The sequence below is a fragment of the Erpetoichthys calabaricus genome, chromosome 1 (assembly GCF_900747795.2).
Source record: "Erpetoichthys calabaricus chromosome 1, fErpCal1.3, whole genome shotgun sequence".
Classification (NCBI taxonomy): Eukaryota; Metazoa; Chordata; class Cladistia; order Polypteriformes; family Polypteridae; genus Erpetoichthys; species Erpetoichthys calabaricus.
In genome coordinates, this window is record NC_041394.2 from 232,865,038 (window position 1) to 232,885,126 (window position 20,089).

Below are 20,089 nucleotides of genomic sequence, written 5' to 3' on the forward strand. Positions count from 1 at the left end.
ATCACACTTTTAAGAAGTGATATGTATATTTAATTTGAACTTCTGTTATAAAACTATCCAATATGTGAATATTTTCAAGCAGATAATTTTAAAAGGTAATAAGGCAACAGTGAAGAAGACAGCTGATAATAAAAATGTTTCAAAAATACTGTACATTTCATCTTTATCTAATCTTCCAACTTATTAATGACTTTGCAATTTACAACAGTAAACAACAATGATAAACTAGTAGTTTACTTACATAAAATATAAATACAAAATCCGATGGCCCTAAAACATTAGTGATATAACCCAAATTAGCATCAATGAGTTTTCTTGTAATCCCTCTTCATTTTTTTTTAACTAATGAGCTACAGTACATTTTTTTTGTTGCTGTTCAGTACAGCAACCCAGGTCTTTAACAAAGCATTTACATAATCCATACAGTTTATCCTACTGTTTGCTTCCATTAGCCTGTTGGCTTGGGGCTTTTATGAATGATAGTTACTGATCCTAAGATTACACTGAACATTTTCAATCCATGAAGCCCCCAGTGGATATGCTCTGAGGAGAGCTCTTCACTTTTCATGGTGTGTAAAGAATACAAGAACAGGTAAAGAAGACTAATCTTGTATAAGATTAAATAAACAGACAATCTGGTAACTTCCAGAGGACTCTAACATTATCTTCTTTTTTATTCATATATTTAATTAAACTGTATATATTCAAAATAGATTTTTACATGTTTATAACCTAGATTAACATTATCAAATTTCTTTTATTTCATTTTTCTGAATACACCATGAGCTATGTCCATGGATTGTGGGTTTGATTTAGAAAATATTATTGGTCTAAATTCAAAATTGATGTGAATTCAATTCTGTCTATTCTACAAACTGCCTATAATCTTAACATTTCAACTTGAAGATTCAAAATGAAACAGAAACCATAAAGAAAGAATTTAATATAGCGGAATATAAGATAAAAGAATTTGAATTTTCACCAAAAGTAGGCCTACCTTTAATTTTTCAATCTACATTTTAAAATAAGTGCTGTAAATTTAAATATATCTATGAAATATTTTCAATTAACATTCATCTACATTTCAGATTCCACAGAAAAATTAAACTTTGATTTAGATTATTTAGATTAAAGGCATAAATAAAGATGATCTAATTACTTTGATTCTATTAAATGATCACAAACATTTAGACAAAAGTTTGTGCCAATAAGCAAAAATAATGATGGTCTTCCACAAATTATAAAAAAAAATAATAATAAAAAATGAAGTTAAATGCATTTAGTTTTTTTTTTTTTTTTTTTAAACGAATGATATACTGCGAGATGTACATTTACTTTTTTTAGACATATAATTATGTCATTGTATTTCTCATTCATATCAGAGAGAAAGCAGCAGAAGAGTAGGTTTTCCTTTTTAGATGTTAGGACAAATATAAACAATAAGGTTTCACCTTAATTTTCAGCATTGGCTCACTATGTGACTCTAATCATGTCACTTCACCTGTCATTGCTACAAGTCTAGAAATACTGCATCACTATAACTTGTAAGTTGTTTATGAAAACTTAAAAGTAAATATCAAGAGGACTATATGGTGAGGAATAGGTTCAGTTTTTAGGAGAGCTATATAATTAAAAAAATACATAAGTGTTGCCACTATATGGCACTTGAAGCCCTGCCTGATTCCCCTTTTTGTATGGAGTTTGAATGCTTCTGTGTATTTTTTCTTGGGGCTCTATTTTGTTTTCGTTTGTATTTTTTTCTCTTTGGTGTAAATGGTGTAAAATATTTAGTGTTCAGAATATCATGAAGGTAATCTGGTAGTGAAACCCTTAATGACTATCAGGGGATTCACAAAGTACAGCAAGGGTCCATTTAGGACCTGGTGTGTAGCAGGAGAAACTCTCTTGCAGTATTTGATATCTCCTTAGCTGCTGGAGGACAAAATGTAGTAAGTAGACACACAAGGATACTGGGGACGACAACTAATCTGGCCCACTGCAGTACATCTCTGCAGTGAGCAAAGCTTGCTGGAACACCCGGTGCTATTAAAGGAAGTTCTGCCAATACCCAAAAGCAATCCATTTAAAAAAAAAAAAAAGCTTGGCCCTTGGTCTGGTGGTCTTAAAGTGTCAGAAGGCAGCTGGCCACAAACAGGAAGAGGAGCCAGAGCACTGAATGTGACAGTGTCCAGGGGTTACTGCCATTTAGCTACTATAGGCCCACAGGGCAAAAGAGACTGTTATTTTACTCTTTTTTATTGGATTTTGTTATTCCCCTGTATTAACACAGGAAAAATAAATAATGAAACTCTTTTTTATTGTTCTTTTGGACTCCTGTCCTAGTATTTGGGGTTCAGGAGATATTTACTGTAAAAAAACTAAGTTTTAATAACTCTAAGTAGCACTGAAACTGAATTAAGCATAGCTTGACTGAAAATATATTGGTAATTTTTAAGTTTAATATCTCTTAGGAAATTTTACATATTTTGCTATCTTTGGCACAACTTTTACATTATATTAATTAGTGTAGATATTATTTTTTTAGCATTACACCAATTGGCACACTGTGAATGACATACAAATCTATGCTTTTTATAATGAACCACTTTATTTAACTTAAAAAAATGTTATTTGCAAAAATATGTATAATTTACTAAAATATTGATTACCATTTGGGCCAAAATGAAATAAATTATTACATGCAAAACTACCAAAATATATATAATATATAAATGAGTCAATAAATTGTGAAAAAACACATTATTCAATAAAAGTCATCTAATTATTGTGAAATACAATGTCATTATTATTGGGATTCTTTCAGATTTTACTTCAAAATGTCCGTATCTCTAAAGACCATTATGTGGCTTTTCTGAACAGGACTTTTCCAAATGGCTCCTTTAATGTCAGTGCTATTTATTTCACAGTGCCTCTTTTCATGGTGATTTCATCACTTGTCAATCAAGACCAATGGACTGAACTTTTTCTTATTGGTTAATCCTTTGCTGTTGATTATTTTTGCCTGATTACAGCTGGTAGGCTACCAAAGATCTTTAAAAACTATTTTTCCAACATTCAAACTGACAAAATATCTAGGTAGTAAAAGTTGCAATTGTCAATTTTGCAGACGAAATATACAGAGATAATTCAACATATTGTAACTGTACCAAGGAATGGTTGTGTTTATTAAATTATAATAATCTGTATGTTAAAAGCCTAAATACTTAGTCAAACACTCTCATTTTTAGAATCCATAGTAAACACCTGGTAAAAGAAGACATGCTGCTAGTCTTGCACTGTTCCCCTCCATAATGTAATACTGACGATGTACAGTATCTAATCACTCGCCTCTTCACAGTGTTTTTGTCTCTCTCCCCCTCATTCACTTTCCTGATTCAGCAATAACAACTCATAACTCCTGCACTGGGTTATTTATCCCCTCTCTGAAAGTCTCTACTGGTTGTCAGGAATGTTCTTGAGGCTTGTGGAATGTAGGGGCTTTCTTTCTGTCCCCTTCTAATGGGTCACTGTCACATAAGCATTTAGCCCTGCCAATCTGAAGAGCAGTTTTTGGCCACAATATGACACTGTTTTAAGATGAATTGACAAACATGGGGAATGCTTGGATGGATAAGTGCTCTTCAAAATATTCACAGTAATGAAGAGGTTCTTTGCAGTTTAAGATCAACTGTGTGCTGTGTCCACACAGAAGGTCATCCTGAAACATGTCACCTGGAATTTCCAACCTTAGACATTCTGCATTAATGTGTGCTTTTGTGATTTATTCATAGGCAATTTCTGTGTGGGGATGGTGCTTAGTCAGTCTTAAACTATTCATCAACGTCAGCATTTTTAAGAGCACTACTCTGTCTGCACATTTGAAAAATATTAATAATTTGTCACAAAACAGCATCATGTGTTAACTTTTAACTACCTCTGTGTGTTTGCTAGTTGGAGTGCAAGTAAAGTAATGTTAAAGATCTTTGACCACCTACTGCTTACAATCAGGGGAAAGTAATCAACAAAAAAGGATTAACCATTAGGAGCAGGTTCTGCAAGGTGGCCTTTTCCTTGATTAACAAGTGATGAAACCATGGTGGAGTGGTGGCTCTGTGGCTAGGGATCTGCACTGGCAATCGGAAGGTCGCTGGTTCGAATCCCGTAAATGCCAATAGGGACTCTGCTCTGTTGGGCCCTTGAGCAAGGCCCTTAACCTGCAATTGCTGAGCGCTTTGAGTAGTGAGAAAAGTTCTATATAAATGCAAAGAATTATTATTATATTATTATTATTATTATTAAAAGAGGCATTCTGAAATACTGTAAATAATGCAGGCATTAAAAGACCTATTCGAAAATGTGCCATTTGGAAAAGTCACATTGTGAAATATAAAGGGTATTTAAAAATAAGGCCATTTTGAAATAAAACCTATAATGATGATAAAATAATGACATTATATTTCATAATAATTAGATGACTTTTTATAACAATTAGATTACTTTTATTTATGTGTTTTTTAATATTTTATTGACTTATTGGTATATATTGCTGTACTTTTGCATGTGATTATTTATTTCATAATTTCCATTTTATTTATTTCATTTTGGTACTGTCACACACGTGTGTTTAGGAGACAGCTAAAGGGCTTAAATACAGGTAATTCCATGCCAGACCAGGGGGTGGCAGAGTGCATTAATTTTCCCTCTCGATCTTTTGCAGACCATTCTAGGGAAATCCCACCCAGCTCTGGGGCAGCCACTGACGTCACTTCTGGTTCCAGTATTGATGACATCACTTTTGCTACTGGCCTTTAAAGCTGTGCAAGATACCTCAGTGCAAGACACATGACAGCCCGCATGGAGTTTGCTAAAAGACACCTGAAGGACTCTTAGATGGTGAGAAATAAGATTCTCTGGTCGGATGAGACCAAGATAGAACTTTTTGGCCTTAATTCTAAGCGGTATGTGTGGAGACAACTAGGCACTGCTCATCACTTGTCCAATACAGTCCCCACAGTGAAGCATGGCGGTGGCAGCATCATGCTGTGGGGGTGTTTTTCAGCTGCAGGGACAGGACGACTGGTTGCAATCGAGGGAAAGATGAATGCGGCCAAGTACAGGGATATCCTGGACAAAAACCTTCTCCAGAGTGCTAAGGACCTCAGACTGGGCCAAAGGTTTACCTTCCAACAAGACAATGACCCTAAGCACACAGCTAAAATAACGAAGGAGTGGCTTCACAACAACTCTGTGACTGTTCTTGAATGGCCCAGCCAGAGCCCTGACTTAAACTCAATTGAGCATCTCTGGAGAGACCTAAAAATGGCTGTCCACCAACGTTTACCATCCAACCTGACAGAACTGGAGAGGATCTGCAAGGAGGAATGGCAGAGGATCCCCAAATCCAGGTGTGAAAAACTTGTTGCATCTTTCCCAACAAGACTCATGGCTGTATTAGCTCAAAAGGGTGCTTCTACTAAATACTGAGCAAAGGGTCTGAATACTTAGGATCATGTGATATTTCAGTTTTTCTTTTTTAATAAATCTGCAACAATTTCAAAAATTCTTTTTTTTGTCTGTCAATATGGGGTGCTGTGTGTACATTAATGAGGGAAAAAATTAATTTAAATGATTTTAGCAAATGGCTGCAATATGACAAAGAGTGAAAAATTGAAGGGGGTCTGAATACTTTCCGTACCCACTGTATATCAATCAGTTTTGCAGCTGTAAACGATTAAATGGGTGGCTGCCCCAAACCTTCTCGATGTCTTGTGGTCATTTTTGTGACAGTACAAATGGTATTCCATTGTCCAACAACATACATCACAGAAAGAGGGATTTGTTTGAGTACTAAATAATTATAAAAAAAAAAAAACTAAAACACACAAATGTTATTTATCCTCATATTAACTAAAACAATAGGATTTTAGAAGAAATGTTGAAAGAAGCATTGTTCCACATATTTTTTCTACTTTTAGGTAATACAAGACATCAGTTTCCTAGTGAGTTATGGACGGCAAATTAGGATTCTTCCAGCTGATTAAGATTAATAGATGCACTGTAACAGGATTTGGGAGCATCGTAAATGTCAAGCACTAGGCTATCTGGTAAATAAGAAAATGTTTTTGCCCAAAAACATTTTTTTAGGACATTCAATGAACATATGTCCCAATGAGATTGGAGCTACTGTGCATGGCATCATTCACATTTAGGGTCCAGTTCTTGAAATATTTCACATAATGTTGATCTGGAGAGGTGTGTTCGATGTTCAATTTCCAGATGAATTACTGGGTGTTTTGCACAAACTAATGATGATTGCTGTAAATTATTAAATTTCACTCCTTACCTAAAATATTTATAGAGAAGTCTCAGTGTTGCCCAAGGTCATAGCTACCAAAAGAATGCTTGGGAATGCTACCAAAGATTTATCTCATTACTTATATTTCAGTGTGAGAGTTGATGGAGAATAAGGGAAGGTAGGCAAATTATTTCTTACAAAGTTCCTAATTTGAAAATAGAAAAATATGTGTGTTGGGGGAATTTTACATTAACAACAAAGTACATCAAGAGGTGCAAACACATTATAAGTATAAAGGTTTCAAAATGTTGAGATACTAATAGACCTTCATTAATTAAATATTGTATGTATAACTGAGAAAGAGCTCAAAATCAAAGTTATCCTAAATAAAGCATTCAACAACAATATCTCTTACTTAAAGGATTTTCTACATTGGCTCTAATAACTAGTAAACTGGCAAAAATTATTGAAGACCAGAGCACACAGCAATACATACAAGGAGGAGTTATTATAACATTTTCATTACTGATTCAACCTTCTCCTTCTTTTCATTGCTTTCAGATTATAAATATTCTCAATTGAGTAGCAGAGCTGAAAGTAAGATAGCATCATACTACCTTCTGTTTTGACATATATAATGTTATCTTTTTAATGTGTGGTATTTTTGCCTTCCATATAGACAAGCTTGTAACAAAGCCAAGTATTCTATAAAAAAAAAAAAAAGGGTTTGTTCATAAATACAGAAATGCTCGGAAAATGGAATAAAAATTTGAGGAGGATTTAATTCTGCCTGCTACACAAAGCTAAAGAGTTTACCACCCATTAACATCTTACTTAGTGCTTCCCATCAATCTGCAAAAATTGATTTTTAAAAGACCTTTAAATTTCTTTTTTTGTGTAATTCTCATATACCTGAACTGTTCTGGAAAAAAAAATGAACAGAAAGCAGTTTAGTATACTATGATGAGCCAGTTAGTTTATTGGATAAGCATGCTTTTAACCAGATGAATTTTAAATCTAGAGATTTTGTAAAAGCAGATTTAATAATGCAATGATACAAACTGAGTCAGTGATGAATAGGGCTATATTGTTCAAAAAACAGATATTTTCGTGCTTTTCCTCTCCTTATAATTTCCTGCATTTCTAACTTTTGCCAAAAACAAATGGCCAGCAGTTTGGTGCTCACTTTAAATAGCATTGCTGATAGTGGATGGCCTGGTTTGACATCCTTGACCTACTCAAAAATAAAAAGAATTTGTTCTGTAAGGTAACTACATCTGGGCAAGAATACTTAGAATAGAGCAGAATATGCACAATCCAACAAAGAAATACTTCTAGTCTACTCTATCAAACACTATTTTCTGTATCTTGAGACACTATGACTAAGAGGTCTTTCTCAATTATTTTTTGCTATAGCTTTTGCCTGTACCTTAATATTATTATTATTCAGCAACAAGACTGGTCTATAAGGTGCACATTTCTACAGATATTCATTTTTCTTCAGAAATTCAGAAACTGATCCCTGGCACAAAGTTTGGGTAGAATATTGACTTTTTTAGCTTCTTTAAACATAACTTGCATTAAGCAGCTTATTTCACAGACATCCTTTTGTAAAATTACCTATATAAACATCTAGACCCAAAAGAATTTATAGCATTGTGAATTTTGATGAGCAATGCATTATGTTGTGGCATTTCTAATTTATCAAAAAGGTATTAACATGGGTTTCGATTTACAGAATACATTCTGATGTGTAAAGAGACTTATAATATTCTTGAAATATACCACTGTTTTACTTTATGCTCACTAGGTTTGATTCCATCTACACTGTTAATCTTTGTTAATTTGTTAGACACTTCTTTTTTATGTAGTGTGGCGAGCGGCTGGGGGTGGTACCCAGCTGGGGCGCCCGGAAGGACCGAAGGAGGGATTATACCTCCTCCAGACCACGAGGGTGCGACCACGGGAAAGGAGCATGGAAGCTCAACCCTATAGGGGCCCCGTGGTCACCACCAGGGGGTGCCTCGATGCCTGAGGAGCCCTGGCCCTCAGCACTTCTGCCACACCCGGAAGTGCTGGGGAGAAGACGACCAGGGATACCCGGAGTGCTTCAGGGTGCATAGCTGGCACTTCCGCCACACCAGGGAGTGCTGGCAGGAGCTCGTAGGGAGGCACCTGGAGCACATCTGGGTGCATATAAAAGGGGTCGCCTCCCTACATTCGATGGCTGGAGCTGGGTGGAAGAAGGACAGAGCTTGGGTGAGAGGAGTAGAGGCGGACCTGAAGAGAGAGGCATTGGTTGAGAGGCCTGGACTTTATGGGTGAAAGTACGGGAAATACTGGGTTGTGTGCACTTGTATATAATAGAAATGTATACTAAACATGTGTTGGTGATTTAACCATCGGTGTCCGCCTGTCTGTGTCCGGGCCAGTCTTCACAGTAGTTATAAACTAAAATCTCATAAGTGTTTTCTCCACACTCATAGTAAGAGTGTATTTTTCTGCGGTGCTTCAAAGATATACTTTTAAACTCACTGGTAACTTTGAGCTGGTGAGGTGTGAGTGGGTATGGGTGTTTATGTGAGAATGTCGTACTGAAGAACAGATGACCAATTTAGGATTGCTTCCTTCATTGTCCTCTTACTGCTGGAATAGGCTATTCCTCTCCAAAACCCAGTAGGTGGATAGCTGGACTGCAGAAATTAGCTTGAACTTCTAGTCATTAGATAATGGATGTAGAGAGACAGAAATGTTAAATGTTAATAAAAATAAGACTAAATAATGCAAAAAAAATTACTGCAAGTACAAAGATAATTGTGTCAATATATTTTATATAGTTAACTACAACTATAGTATAACTATAGTAAGTATGCTTCTAAAGTACTAGTTGGTCCCATTATTCATTTACTGCAATCATAGAGATGTATGAAGGGAATTTCATATTTTACACACTTTATAAAACTAGATTATATTTTAATCTGAACAAATACTTTAGACATAAAATTGTCAAAACAACCTGGCGATGATCTGTAAAACCAAAACATAATACACTAACCATAAAAATCACATATTTATAAGTAGTATAAAAGCACTGTAAAATATATGAACCAGTGTACCTGAAGTGCACAATTTGGCTCTCAAGCAGGGAAAGAAGTTTACTTTTAATGTCTTCAAATTGATCTTTCTCTTTATTAGTGATGGTTCCTATGCCATCAGGTCTACAAAAATAAAAAAAATCAAAATCATTAATTAGAAAGTGATATAATAACAATATTTACAATATACTAATACTAGTAATAATTAGCAAAGTAATGTTTTATTTATATTCATGATTCACACTAGAAATCCCTGTATTTTGTCATGTTGCATTATCAACATTATTAGTATAAAAGCTAGAATGCAGTTTTGCATTTTTTAAAGGATTACATTTTTAACATTATTATTACTTACTCACAAACATATATGCACACTGTAGCTGCATAACGTAAAATACTAAGAACTGGAAATAATAAATACATTTATTCACTGAAATAACAATACCGTAACACGTTAAACAAAATGGAGTGTGGAATGAGGGTAATAACTAATGTCATAGTATTACCTGAATCCTAGAAAGAAATATTCATAATTAAATTCAAACAACATCTTAATAAACAGCTATTAATATTTGCATTGGTGCCTATTTGCAATTTCTTATTGAATGAGGCTACCATTTATCAGTCAAAAATGGGAAGCAGGGAAGCTTTGAGAAAGGGCTAATTCCTAGTCAAAGAAAAAGAGATTGTCTGTGTGCTCATCAAAAAGGAGCTGCACCAGATTTAAGCTTTATACACTAAAGAGGCACAGTGTTACTGAGGGATTTTCAAACTGCTTGCACAGACTGAAAGCTAAAGCTCTATTCACGCAGCCCTGAAGTGGAAGTGAGCAGATATGCTGCTTATCCCTCCTCCTAGCAAACATCCCGCTGTGAAACAAAGCCCTTTAAATCTTCAGTTACTCCACTCCACCTCATTTATTCTACAAGAGTGGGCCAGCAGGGGAAATATTGTACAAAGGTCTCTTGAACTTTAATGGTTTCTTACACATCAGTGATCAGCTGCTTTGCTGAACACGTATGCTCAGCACCAGTTTCAAATAGGCTGATAGTGCTTGGGCTAGAAGGTGGAAGGAAAGTAGATGGAAATCTGGCTAAAGTAACCATTTTTTCCTTGCCATATATCATGCAAAGGAGATAAATCTGAACTTGAAGGATCAGTGATTAAAATGGCTTTAAATAGGTGCACAATGAGGGTATAATACAAGCCAAACAACCATAATAAGTTGTGGTTGCAACTAATATAGTATAACTGATCTGTTTCTTCTTTTTAAGTGATTATTTTTCCCCTTTGAGTTTCCTCTGCTAAATGGCCTTGATAATATTTTACTGTTATAAAAAATAGACTTACCAAAAGATTTAGACTTTTCGTAATATCCAGCATAAGACAAAAAGTTATTTTCCAAGTTCATTGCAAAAGTTAAGGCTAAAAATATCTGTAACATCCTTGATGTACTAGATTATTATTTTAAACAAAACTGGTGCCCTTGATGCTTCAAGGGGATGCAAGTAACTTGAACATTTCTAGTGTCAGAAATAAAGTGTAATGAAACATGTTGGCTGCTTACTGCTGACAATACCCGTATAAAAGGAAATAAAAATAAAATTACAGTGCAATGGAACAAGGAGTTTTTAACTACCTGATCATGTTAAAAAGTTAATTTACCTACAGGGTAATATTTTCAAAAGTTACATTTTGGCTAACCACAAAATAACAAATTCATACTTTTAAAAAGACATCTAAGGATGGGGCCACAGCTGTTATAGCTGATGGCTGATATGGACCCAAGTTCAATTGCTGGAGCAAAAACTGTCAGTTTGTTGTTTCCATACCCTCCCCATTCCAAAGTAGTTGTCTCCATCTTGTTCCCCACATCTCAAACATGTAATTGATGACTCTAAATTGACCTGTTATGAGTGATGGTGTGTGTGTGTGTGTGTGTGTGTGTGTGTGTGCGTGTATGTGTGCCCCTTCTCAAATGCTGCCATGTTGAGGATTCACTTCCGCATTGACATTAATTCTGTTAGGATACATTCTGGCTTATCAGAAAAGGAAACCCAGAAAAGGAAAAAATTCACAAAAACGATGGACAGATGGAAACGTTTTCAGCAAAACATAATTCGTAGGCAATATACTATATACTGCACTGATTTACTCATCCATTTTATGTTTATTCATTGACTTTTTATTGTTACATTTTATGTACAATTTTCTCTTTAGAAATGACAATTCTCTGATATTTTTAAATTCTGGATAGAACAAAGTGTAACAAATATATTTATTTATATCTTTCCTGTAGCTTTCCACTCACATTTTATTGATAACTTACTCTTTCTTTTATTTGTGCATTAAACATTTACAATAATCCTAAGTGCCACATGCCAGCAGTCAGTATTTTGTTCTTGCTGTGAGATTCACATAATACGGCTGTATGACAAAATATGTACAGAAACTTCAGAAAATTAAGTGGAAAATACAGCTTTCAAACATTTCATAGTGCAAGGTAATTTTCTCAGAGTCTTTTTCACTGTAATCTACTAGGATGGCCTTCATGTAATCTTTATAGTACAACAATAGAAAGTTCACGTTCCTGTTGCTTTCATGATTTTTATTTTTTACTACACCCAGCTACATGTAAATGGAAAAATAAAAAAATCTTGCTGCATTAATGTTTTATTTGTGTTGTTTATAAACTCCCATTTTCTTCTTTTGGTGGATTTTGCAATTTTATAGTTTTAATTTTATTTTTTATTTTGTATTATTTGATAAATATAATTTGCAATTTAGCAACTTCTTGGTAAGTGCAATTGTGTTTCATTCAAAAAATGTATTAATACGTGGCATGGTTTTTGTTCCTATACTTACTACTAATATACCAAAGAAAATATTGTTTTGCCACACAAAAGAGGTGTGTTTGTAACATGTTGGCTTTTGTAAAGACTTTTTATTTTTGTTTCATGATTTTATCCACAAAGTATGGGTATCTAGGTAGATTTCTGAACTTACACAGCTATATACAGCTTCTATCTGTGAATTCATTAGTTTTATACGTATGCTAGGAAAGGTAAATGGTTTATAGGATGTTGTGCTGAAGTATAAGCAGAAAGTGCTAAAGGATTTCAAATCACACCTCCATGCTGTACACTTGGTATATCTATTAACCTTTTTTTTTCCAATTTTTCCCTTTTCTCAAAGTGCAGCACATAGTGAAAAACTGCAAATGTGAGAAAGGCTGCTGCTTTCTGTTCGTGGATGGAAGAAGCTAGTAAGTAGTTCAAATAATTATCTGCTATAATGATTTGAACATAAACAGTATATGTAATAGGTTATCATTTGGGTACATAGTTTCCATTTCAGCTGGAAATTTCTCAGTGTGATCATAAAAAGAAATACAGCCATGGTATATACACTATAGGAAAGCTAGTGATGTTTAATTTTATTAAAAGTTGGAAATAAATCATTAACCTTTATAGATATAAACTCTGTTGGGTTGTAAGAGCACAACCTTATGTTAAGATACATTCCAATGCCTTACTGATATAGTTCTGTGGTATAAATCAGTGTGCATTGGTCTAGATAATGAAGATTATTATCATATCAAACCACTGATGAGAACTTTCCAGGAATATTTGGTGAATAACTAGAATATCATCTGAAAATTCAGTTTTTAGTTTTTTGTATATGACATTTTTTTTGGAATATGTCATTTTAATTTCAGTGTTTTTTCTTTACTTACTGCATTTTTAAAACAGATTAATTCTTCATGTGATCTTAAACTGCACGGTCCCTATTTCTAGTTGGAATTAGTTTGTTAAAATACCTTTACTTTTTGTGTTATGAATTCTCAGAAACTTGAATACCTTATAGACATAAAATAAGCAAAAAGTACATTAAATTTAGTACTAACTACAAGCATGAACACTGTTAAGTATGTTAGGGCTTTCCTTTAAATCATGTATTATATTTTCAATTTCTAAAAATGTTAAAGTACAAAATCTGTTCAAATATTTGGTTTGTTTTAATTTAAAATACATTAACTTAGATAAGTAAATGCATACTCGTGTAATGCTAACCTTGGGGGGTGACTGGGTCAGACTGGTTTGACCAACTGCTGTGATAAGTGAGCTACCTTCTCATTCAAGAGGCTATAATACATTTGGGTGTAAAATGAAATAATACTAAGGAATTAAATAAAGACTGCTAAATATTTAAGTCAGATACAAAAGTGGAGCTTGTGAACTTTGAAACCGATGAGTTCAACAATATCCATTAATAAAAAAAAAAAATCTTATGTCTAAGGCAGGCAAGGAACCTGTCTGATCCTTTCAGGTATACTAGATGTTAGGTGCCCTCAATGCAATGTCAAACACATAATGACAACAATGTTTAAGAACATTTCAACTTCATGAGCAAATGTCAGGACTGCAGAATCAGGAGATGAGCTAAACAATTGTGTCATATTCCTTCTCTGCATTACACGTGCCAGATGAAACAGAAGAGAGTAATAAGTACCTAAAGTGACAAGTGAGAAAGGTGTTCTCAGAGACTGTCATTCTACACTTCTATTCCACTCAGTTGCTTTCTGGGATCTGTCACTTTACTCAACTGGTAGGCCATCAGTGCAGCAACAAGGCTGTCAAGTCAAATGCTCAGATTGACCATTGTGTTATACCAAAAAAAGAAAATAAAATTGTCAAGGTGCAACATTCTTCAAAATGATATTACATATAGAAAGAGAGAGGAAAAAAAAACTCTTTGCACTGTATTAGTTTACAGTAAAACAATGATACCAAGGTCACAATTTCACTTAGCCTGGGAAGTGATTTCAGTTACAATCCAAAGGAAAATAAAAGGATAACAGATTTGAAAAAACAAATAAATACAAAAAGGAGAGTGACAGGATACAAAGTTATTGTCTGTTTTTACCTGCATTATTATCAATCTTTAATTTAATATTGTTTTTTTGTATCAGTAAGGTGCTGCTGGAGTAAATGAATTTCCCCTTGGGATTAATAAAGTATCTATCTATCTATCTATCTATCTATCTATCTATCTATCTATCTATCTATCTATCTATCTATCTATCTATCTATCTATCTATCTATCTATCTATCTATCTATCTAACAAGACAGATGAGAAAACTCAAGAACAATTATACACCTCAAAAATGTACCCAGGATTGAATTCTATCTGTGACAGATGCAAACAAGTTCTAGTATTTCATCCCATATGTTTTAATTTTGTCCTTGAGTCAGACTACTGTATTTTGATAAAAATGTCGGAGGCCTTTGATATTTTGATAGACTCTCATTCTTTTAGTGGTCACTTTGAGACAATCACTGATGGCATATCCTGCATGAATTACACTTCTTTTGAAGCTCTGCTTGTTATATATTTAGCTTGTGACCTATACTTATTTAGGAAACCGTGCATCATCGTTTGGAATGTCTTCTTGACTATATTATCCACCATATTACAAAAATGGAAAAAAAAAAAAGAAAATTTACTCATTGAAGAACAACCTGGGTATATAGTTGCCTGCACACAGCTTTTTTCAATCCACAGTGCAATCTTACAGAAGATCTTTGCATTTTCCCTTCAGCTGCTTGTGGTTCCTACTATGTTTTGGGGAAGAAAGTAGGAGAGTTTTTATAAGAATACAAAAAATGTGGAAAAGTACTATTGTATATTACATAAATTATATAATATTGTCATGGTTTAATTCTGCAAAAACTTGGTAAGAAGATTACTGTGATGAATTGAAAGAAGTAATAAATAATTACATCTTTCAGCCATCTTCACAGATAGCTTATTCAAAGTCAAACTTTGAATAGGTCTTTTGTATAGTGAACATAACATTTAACTATATCTGGACTGCTACCTTAAATTGTCTGTGTTATATTGATAGACCAAAAGCCAAAAAAAAACAATGGCAAAAAACAATGAGAAAAAAAAGTACATACAAAAAATGTATATAAAGAATGCCTTTCAGCATAACTCTGTATTATAAATTTTGAACAAAAAACTGGAGAATATTTACATAAAAATAATTTGCTGTATCAAAAAGAGGCAATATTTTACAACTACTGTAAGGACTACAATGGTAAATATATGTTACTCATTTTATATCTTCAAAGTAAAATATCTGGAATTAGTCAAAAACAAATATTAAGACATTTCATCAATACACCTACAGTGTGTGAATAATATAGTATAAAGATAGAGCTTGAAAGTATTAAATGTATATACAGTAAAACCCCAAATTAATACTCAAATATTTAGCAATTTCCTGTATTTAGCTTTTCTTTAGATGATACTGTTGAAAGTACAAAAGTCATTTATTGCTAGATTCACACTGCAACCAAAAGTGATTCTATTCAGAATTTTTCCTCTCATATCTTTTTCCCATTTATCTATTCAAATTAATTTAGCATGTTATCCAAATGAGATATGAGTTTGTTTACAACAACAACATTTATTTATATAGCACATTTTCATACAAAAAAAGTAGCTCAAAGTGCTTTACATAATGAAGAAAAGAAAAATAAAAGACAAAGTAAGAAATTAAAATAAGACAACATTAATTAACATAGAATAAGAGTAAGGTCCAATGGCCAGGAGGGACAGAAAAAACAAAAAAAAACTCAAGACAGCTGGAAAAAAAAAAAAAAAAATCTGCAGGGGTTCCAGGCCACGAGACCGCCCAGTCCCCTCTGGGCATTCTACTTAACAAAAATGAAATAGTCCTCTTTGTATTTAGGGTTCTCATGGAAGGACTTAATGATGATTTATTTTATTTTGATTTTATTTATGTTTAGATTATGATTTATTTATGTTTTGATTTTGTTTATTTATGTGTAGATTATCTATCCTTAATGTATCCTATGTATGCAAAATGAAAAACAACAATTTGTAGCTGTTGCTTAGGGCACAGTTATAGAAGCCATATCTGTACATGGAAACCTCCGTACATGAAGCAGGAGCCTGGACTGGTGAGAGAGAGATGTCAAAGATTTGGATACAAAACAGTGATTTGTAAATAAATTCTGAAAAGTCAATTTTTGCTGATCTCTCTTCTCTAAAAATATCAGATCGGAGTCATATGTAAGTGAAAAATGGGAATTGAACTGTAGTGTGAATATAGCCTTATTTTCTTTGCAAAAATCAAACACAAGGTTGAACATCTAGCATAGCAACCTGGTTTTAACAATGGTGCTGCTGTTATCAGCATTATGGCTGCATTTATGAAAAGCAGTAATAATCTGACAAAACAAAAAGTACATATTTGGACTGGATCAAACCAAAATAACTGCAGTTAAAATATAAACAAAGTCAACTCAGACATGTACTAATGGGGTTCTGATTAATCATCAATGTATTTATTCCTTGTCGTTGTGCTGTTACACTCACACTGCCACTCTTAATAATGTGAGTCTGAGCTTTCAGAGGCTTTTTATGAATTTGAAAAATAGGAATTTTATTAAAATAACTTTTAAGTAATAAGAAATATACTTTACTGACATAATGCAACAAATTGGTAACCCAGGCATTTTCCATCCAGTTCTGTACGTATCCATATGCCAGCCAGCTATTGTATCCAACAACTTAAAAACTGAACACACATTTCAAGTCAACTGCAAACTTAGCCAATATTGTAAATGTAGTCCTGAGCTTGGATTGAAAAGGATTTATATTACAGTTCACTATTTAAAATATTCTATATTAGTTGTATTATCCAGCTTTCATAACACAATGGGTATCAGTTATAGTGCTGTTGGTTAGTTTGGTGTAGCAGAAAATCTATGTAACTAACCAAGTGCTTTTCTGTATATAATATCTATACATTTTTTTTAACCAAGGGATCATTTTATTGGCAGGCAGTATGCTGAAGTGGTTAAGGCTTTGGACCTAGAACTTCAAACCCTGAGGCTGTGAGTTTAAATCCTGCATGCTACAGAAACTGTGTGTCCATGAGCACACCTTCCTGTGCTCCAGTTGGAAAAAAACAAAAAAATGTTAGCAATTGTACCTGATGTTATAAGTAACCTTAGAAAAAGACATCAGTTAAATAATAAGTAATAGTAATACTATTACGTCGCTGCTTACTCTTCAACATGCTATACACATTTGGCAATGAGTAAAACATTCCCGCATTAGATCAAACTCTGCTTTTTTTGCTTTTCTTAGTGACTTGGCTTTTGTTGATGGTCATTGCAAAACACAATATCTTCAGGAAAGTGTATTAATTTAAAATGAATGTACATGCAAAGCAGTGCTTGAAGTGGATAAACATACACGCCAGTACCCTATGTGTTACACTGATGCATTAACATGAAGCCATGAGCATTTCCTCTTTAGAAATTCAAGCGCCACTACCTAAGATCTACAGTATGTTCTATCCATGGAGTTTGCAGCTCTGTGATTGACGAGCATTTTGTGGGGGGGTGGGGGTGGGGGAGGGGGGGTATGTTGGGTAGGGTTCTCTGTTAATGTTGCAAGTCAGGTTGTCACTAGTGTTATCCGGGGGCTGGTGGTCAACGAAGCGGAATGGATAACCAAGATGAGAGCTAGTAGTCAACAGCAACAAACACTGCTTGCTAACAACTAAGTATTACAATATCCTTGAGTTTTGCTGAATTTTTTCTTTCTGTTTCACAAAGTGATCATCTCTTTTCTCCTGTCCAGGATGCTACCCCTTCTGCAATTGTCTGTCCACCCTATTGGTTATAGTGTCGATATTTACGTACATGAGTCAGGCAGTCAGTCAACATTGAATTATATATGCATTTTGAAAATTGTGAAAACAAATATATAGTAAAATGCCAAGCAGTGAATCATAGGAAAAAGGTAAGAACAGGTTAATAGGCTGACAGTGAAAATATTCTAATGGACTATACTGTACATGAAGGACAGAGATATACTGTACCAATAGCCTTTGAACAGTTTCAGTGCCTTTATGCTGAAAATAGGATTACAAGAAGAATAGCACCTGAGTATACAGTTAATGAAAGGAACATCCTGATAGTAGTACAGATAATAGCACTGTGACTAGGAATTCCCAGACATTTTTCATTCCCGCATTCCAGAGAATGAAACTGCTGTAATTCCCGGGAAAACGGAAATGGCCAAGCTCGCATATATAGCGTGTAAAAATCGATCAAGAAATAACAGAGTTATAGCTGAAAATAATTAAGGTGGTGCCATTGCTGCAGCTTGCACTTCATCAGACAACAGCTTTGAACAGCAACTTGAAATTGCAATGCGTCAGTCTGTTGCATCCGCATTATCTGTGCCAAGAAACTTGCCATCACAGAATGCTGACAAGAAACTGGATGCATCAGTAAAAGCTGAAATGGCGGTGTTTCAGAGCAACGGCAAGCACGGGTGTTGTTTAGAACAAGTGCATCAGTATCTGATGATTGTGCCGCCTACTTCAGTGGAGGCAGAGAGTGCTTTCTCAGCGGCTGGCGTACTTCTGCACGAAGGTGCGCTCTTGCTCTGGACACGTTAAAAATAATTCATTACTTTTATATAGCGCTTTTCTCAGTACTCAAATCGCTATCCACTCAGGGAGGAACCAGGAAGCGAACCCACAATCTCCCACAGTCTCCTTACTGCAAAGCAGCAGCTCTATCACTGCGCCACCTGTGAGGACGTTGTGCTTTCTACGCTCTTATTTCCACAACTAAAGATACATGTACTTATATGACAGCATGAACCGCTTGTAGATAAGGTTAGTCTTTTATTTGTGTCAACATATTGCAGTAGTTTTATTAAAAATAAGTGTCGGTCGTTCTAAAACCATTCACATGTGGGATGCCCGTGCACTGTGTCATCCCCAGGAGCCCGGGATTCCCAGGAATGAAATGCAGGATTCCCGAATTCCTGGGAATGGATTCATTAACTGTGACATGTACAGAATTCAGAGAAATTCTTTCTTGCATGTTTGATAGCACTGAACTTTATTTTGCTTGATAGAAATCTACAATATAATCTGTAGTTAGAATGACATACTTGCTATATCCCTTCCTACTGTTTCCATTTGCTATTTATGCGCCCATATATTATTCCTTTAGATAAAGTTTTCTCTATAGCATCTTCCTGTGACTATGAAGCATACTTTACTAGCAGTGCAGTAATTTAAGTGAATCATTTTGAACATTTTTTAAACAGCTAACTAGTCTGAAACTGATACCACAGTTGTTAAATTACAGCTATAATTACAACATCAAAACTAATGCTAACAACAATGGAAAAACATTGTAAAAAAAGTGGTGAAGGAATTGGGGGAAATATGGAAAATGGTTGCAAGGCCCTCAGTTTAAATGGTGCTGACACATGGCATTAGCTTGGCTCTTTTCTCCCTGACTGCATGTTGAACTTTTTTTTTTTTTAATTAATTTTTTTATTTTCTGAAAGGCTAACCCTTCAAAAAAAAGAGAGAGATTGTTTAGAAATGTTAATGTATTTTTATCGTTGAATTTGTTGTAGACATATTAAATATGAGCAGCATGGTGGTAGCTGCCGCTATCTCATACTTCCAAGGATCTTTAAATGGTGTGTTCACAGTACATATTCACTGCCCAGTGGACATCCTGCTTTATTGTTGGCCTAGTCAGTGTTTATGTCTAGAATTGGTTCATACACTAAACTTAATGGTGCAAGGATTGGATTTCCTCTTACACAGCACTAGTGGGT

The 20,089-nt window shown here is 34.3% G+C and overlaps 1 protein-coding gene across 10 annotated transcripts in view; it reads right to left on the bottom strand.

Moving 5' to 3' along the window:
• The window catches only part of cadps2 (Ca++-dependent secretion activator 2), an 874,989-nt gene that overhangs the window by 193,760 nt on the left and 661,140 nt on the right, over positions 1-20,089 (bottom strand). For all 10 annotated transcript variants that reach the window (XM_051929794.1, XM_051929778.1, XM_051929757.1 and 7 more), the window contains exon 14: positions 9,412-9,513. In XM_051929794.1, coding sequence (XP_051785754.1) covers positions 9,412-9,513 — 102 coding nt within the window. The remainder of the gene's footprint in view (positions 1-9,411; positions 9,514-20,089) is intronic.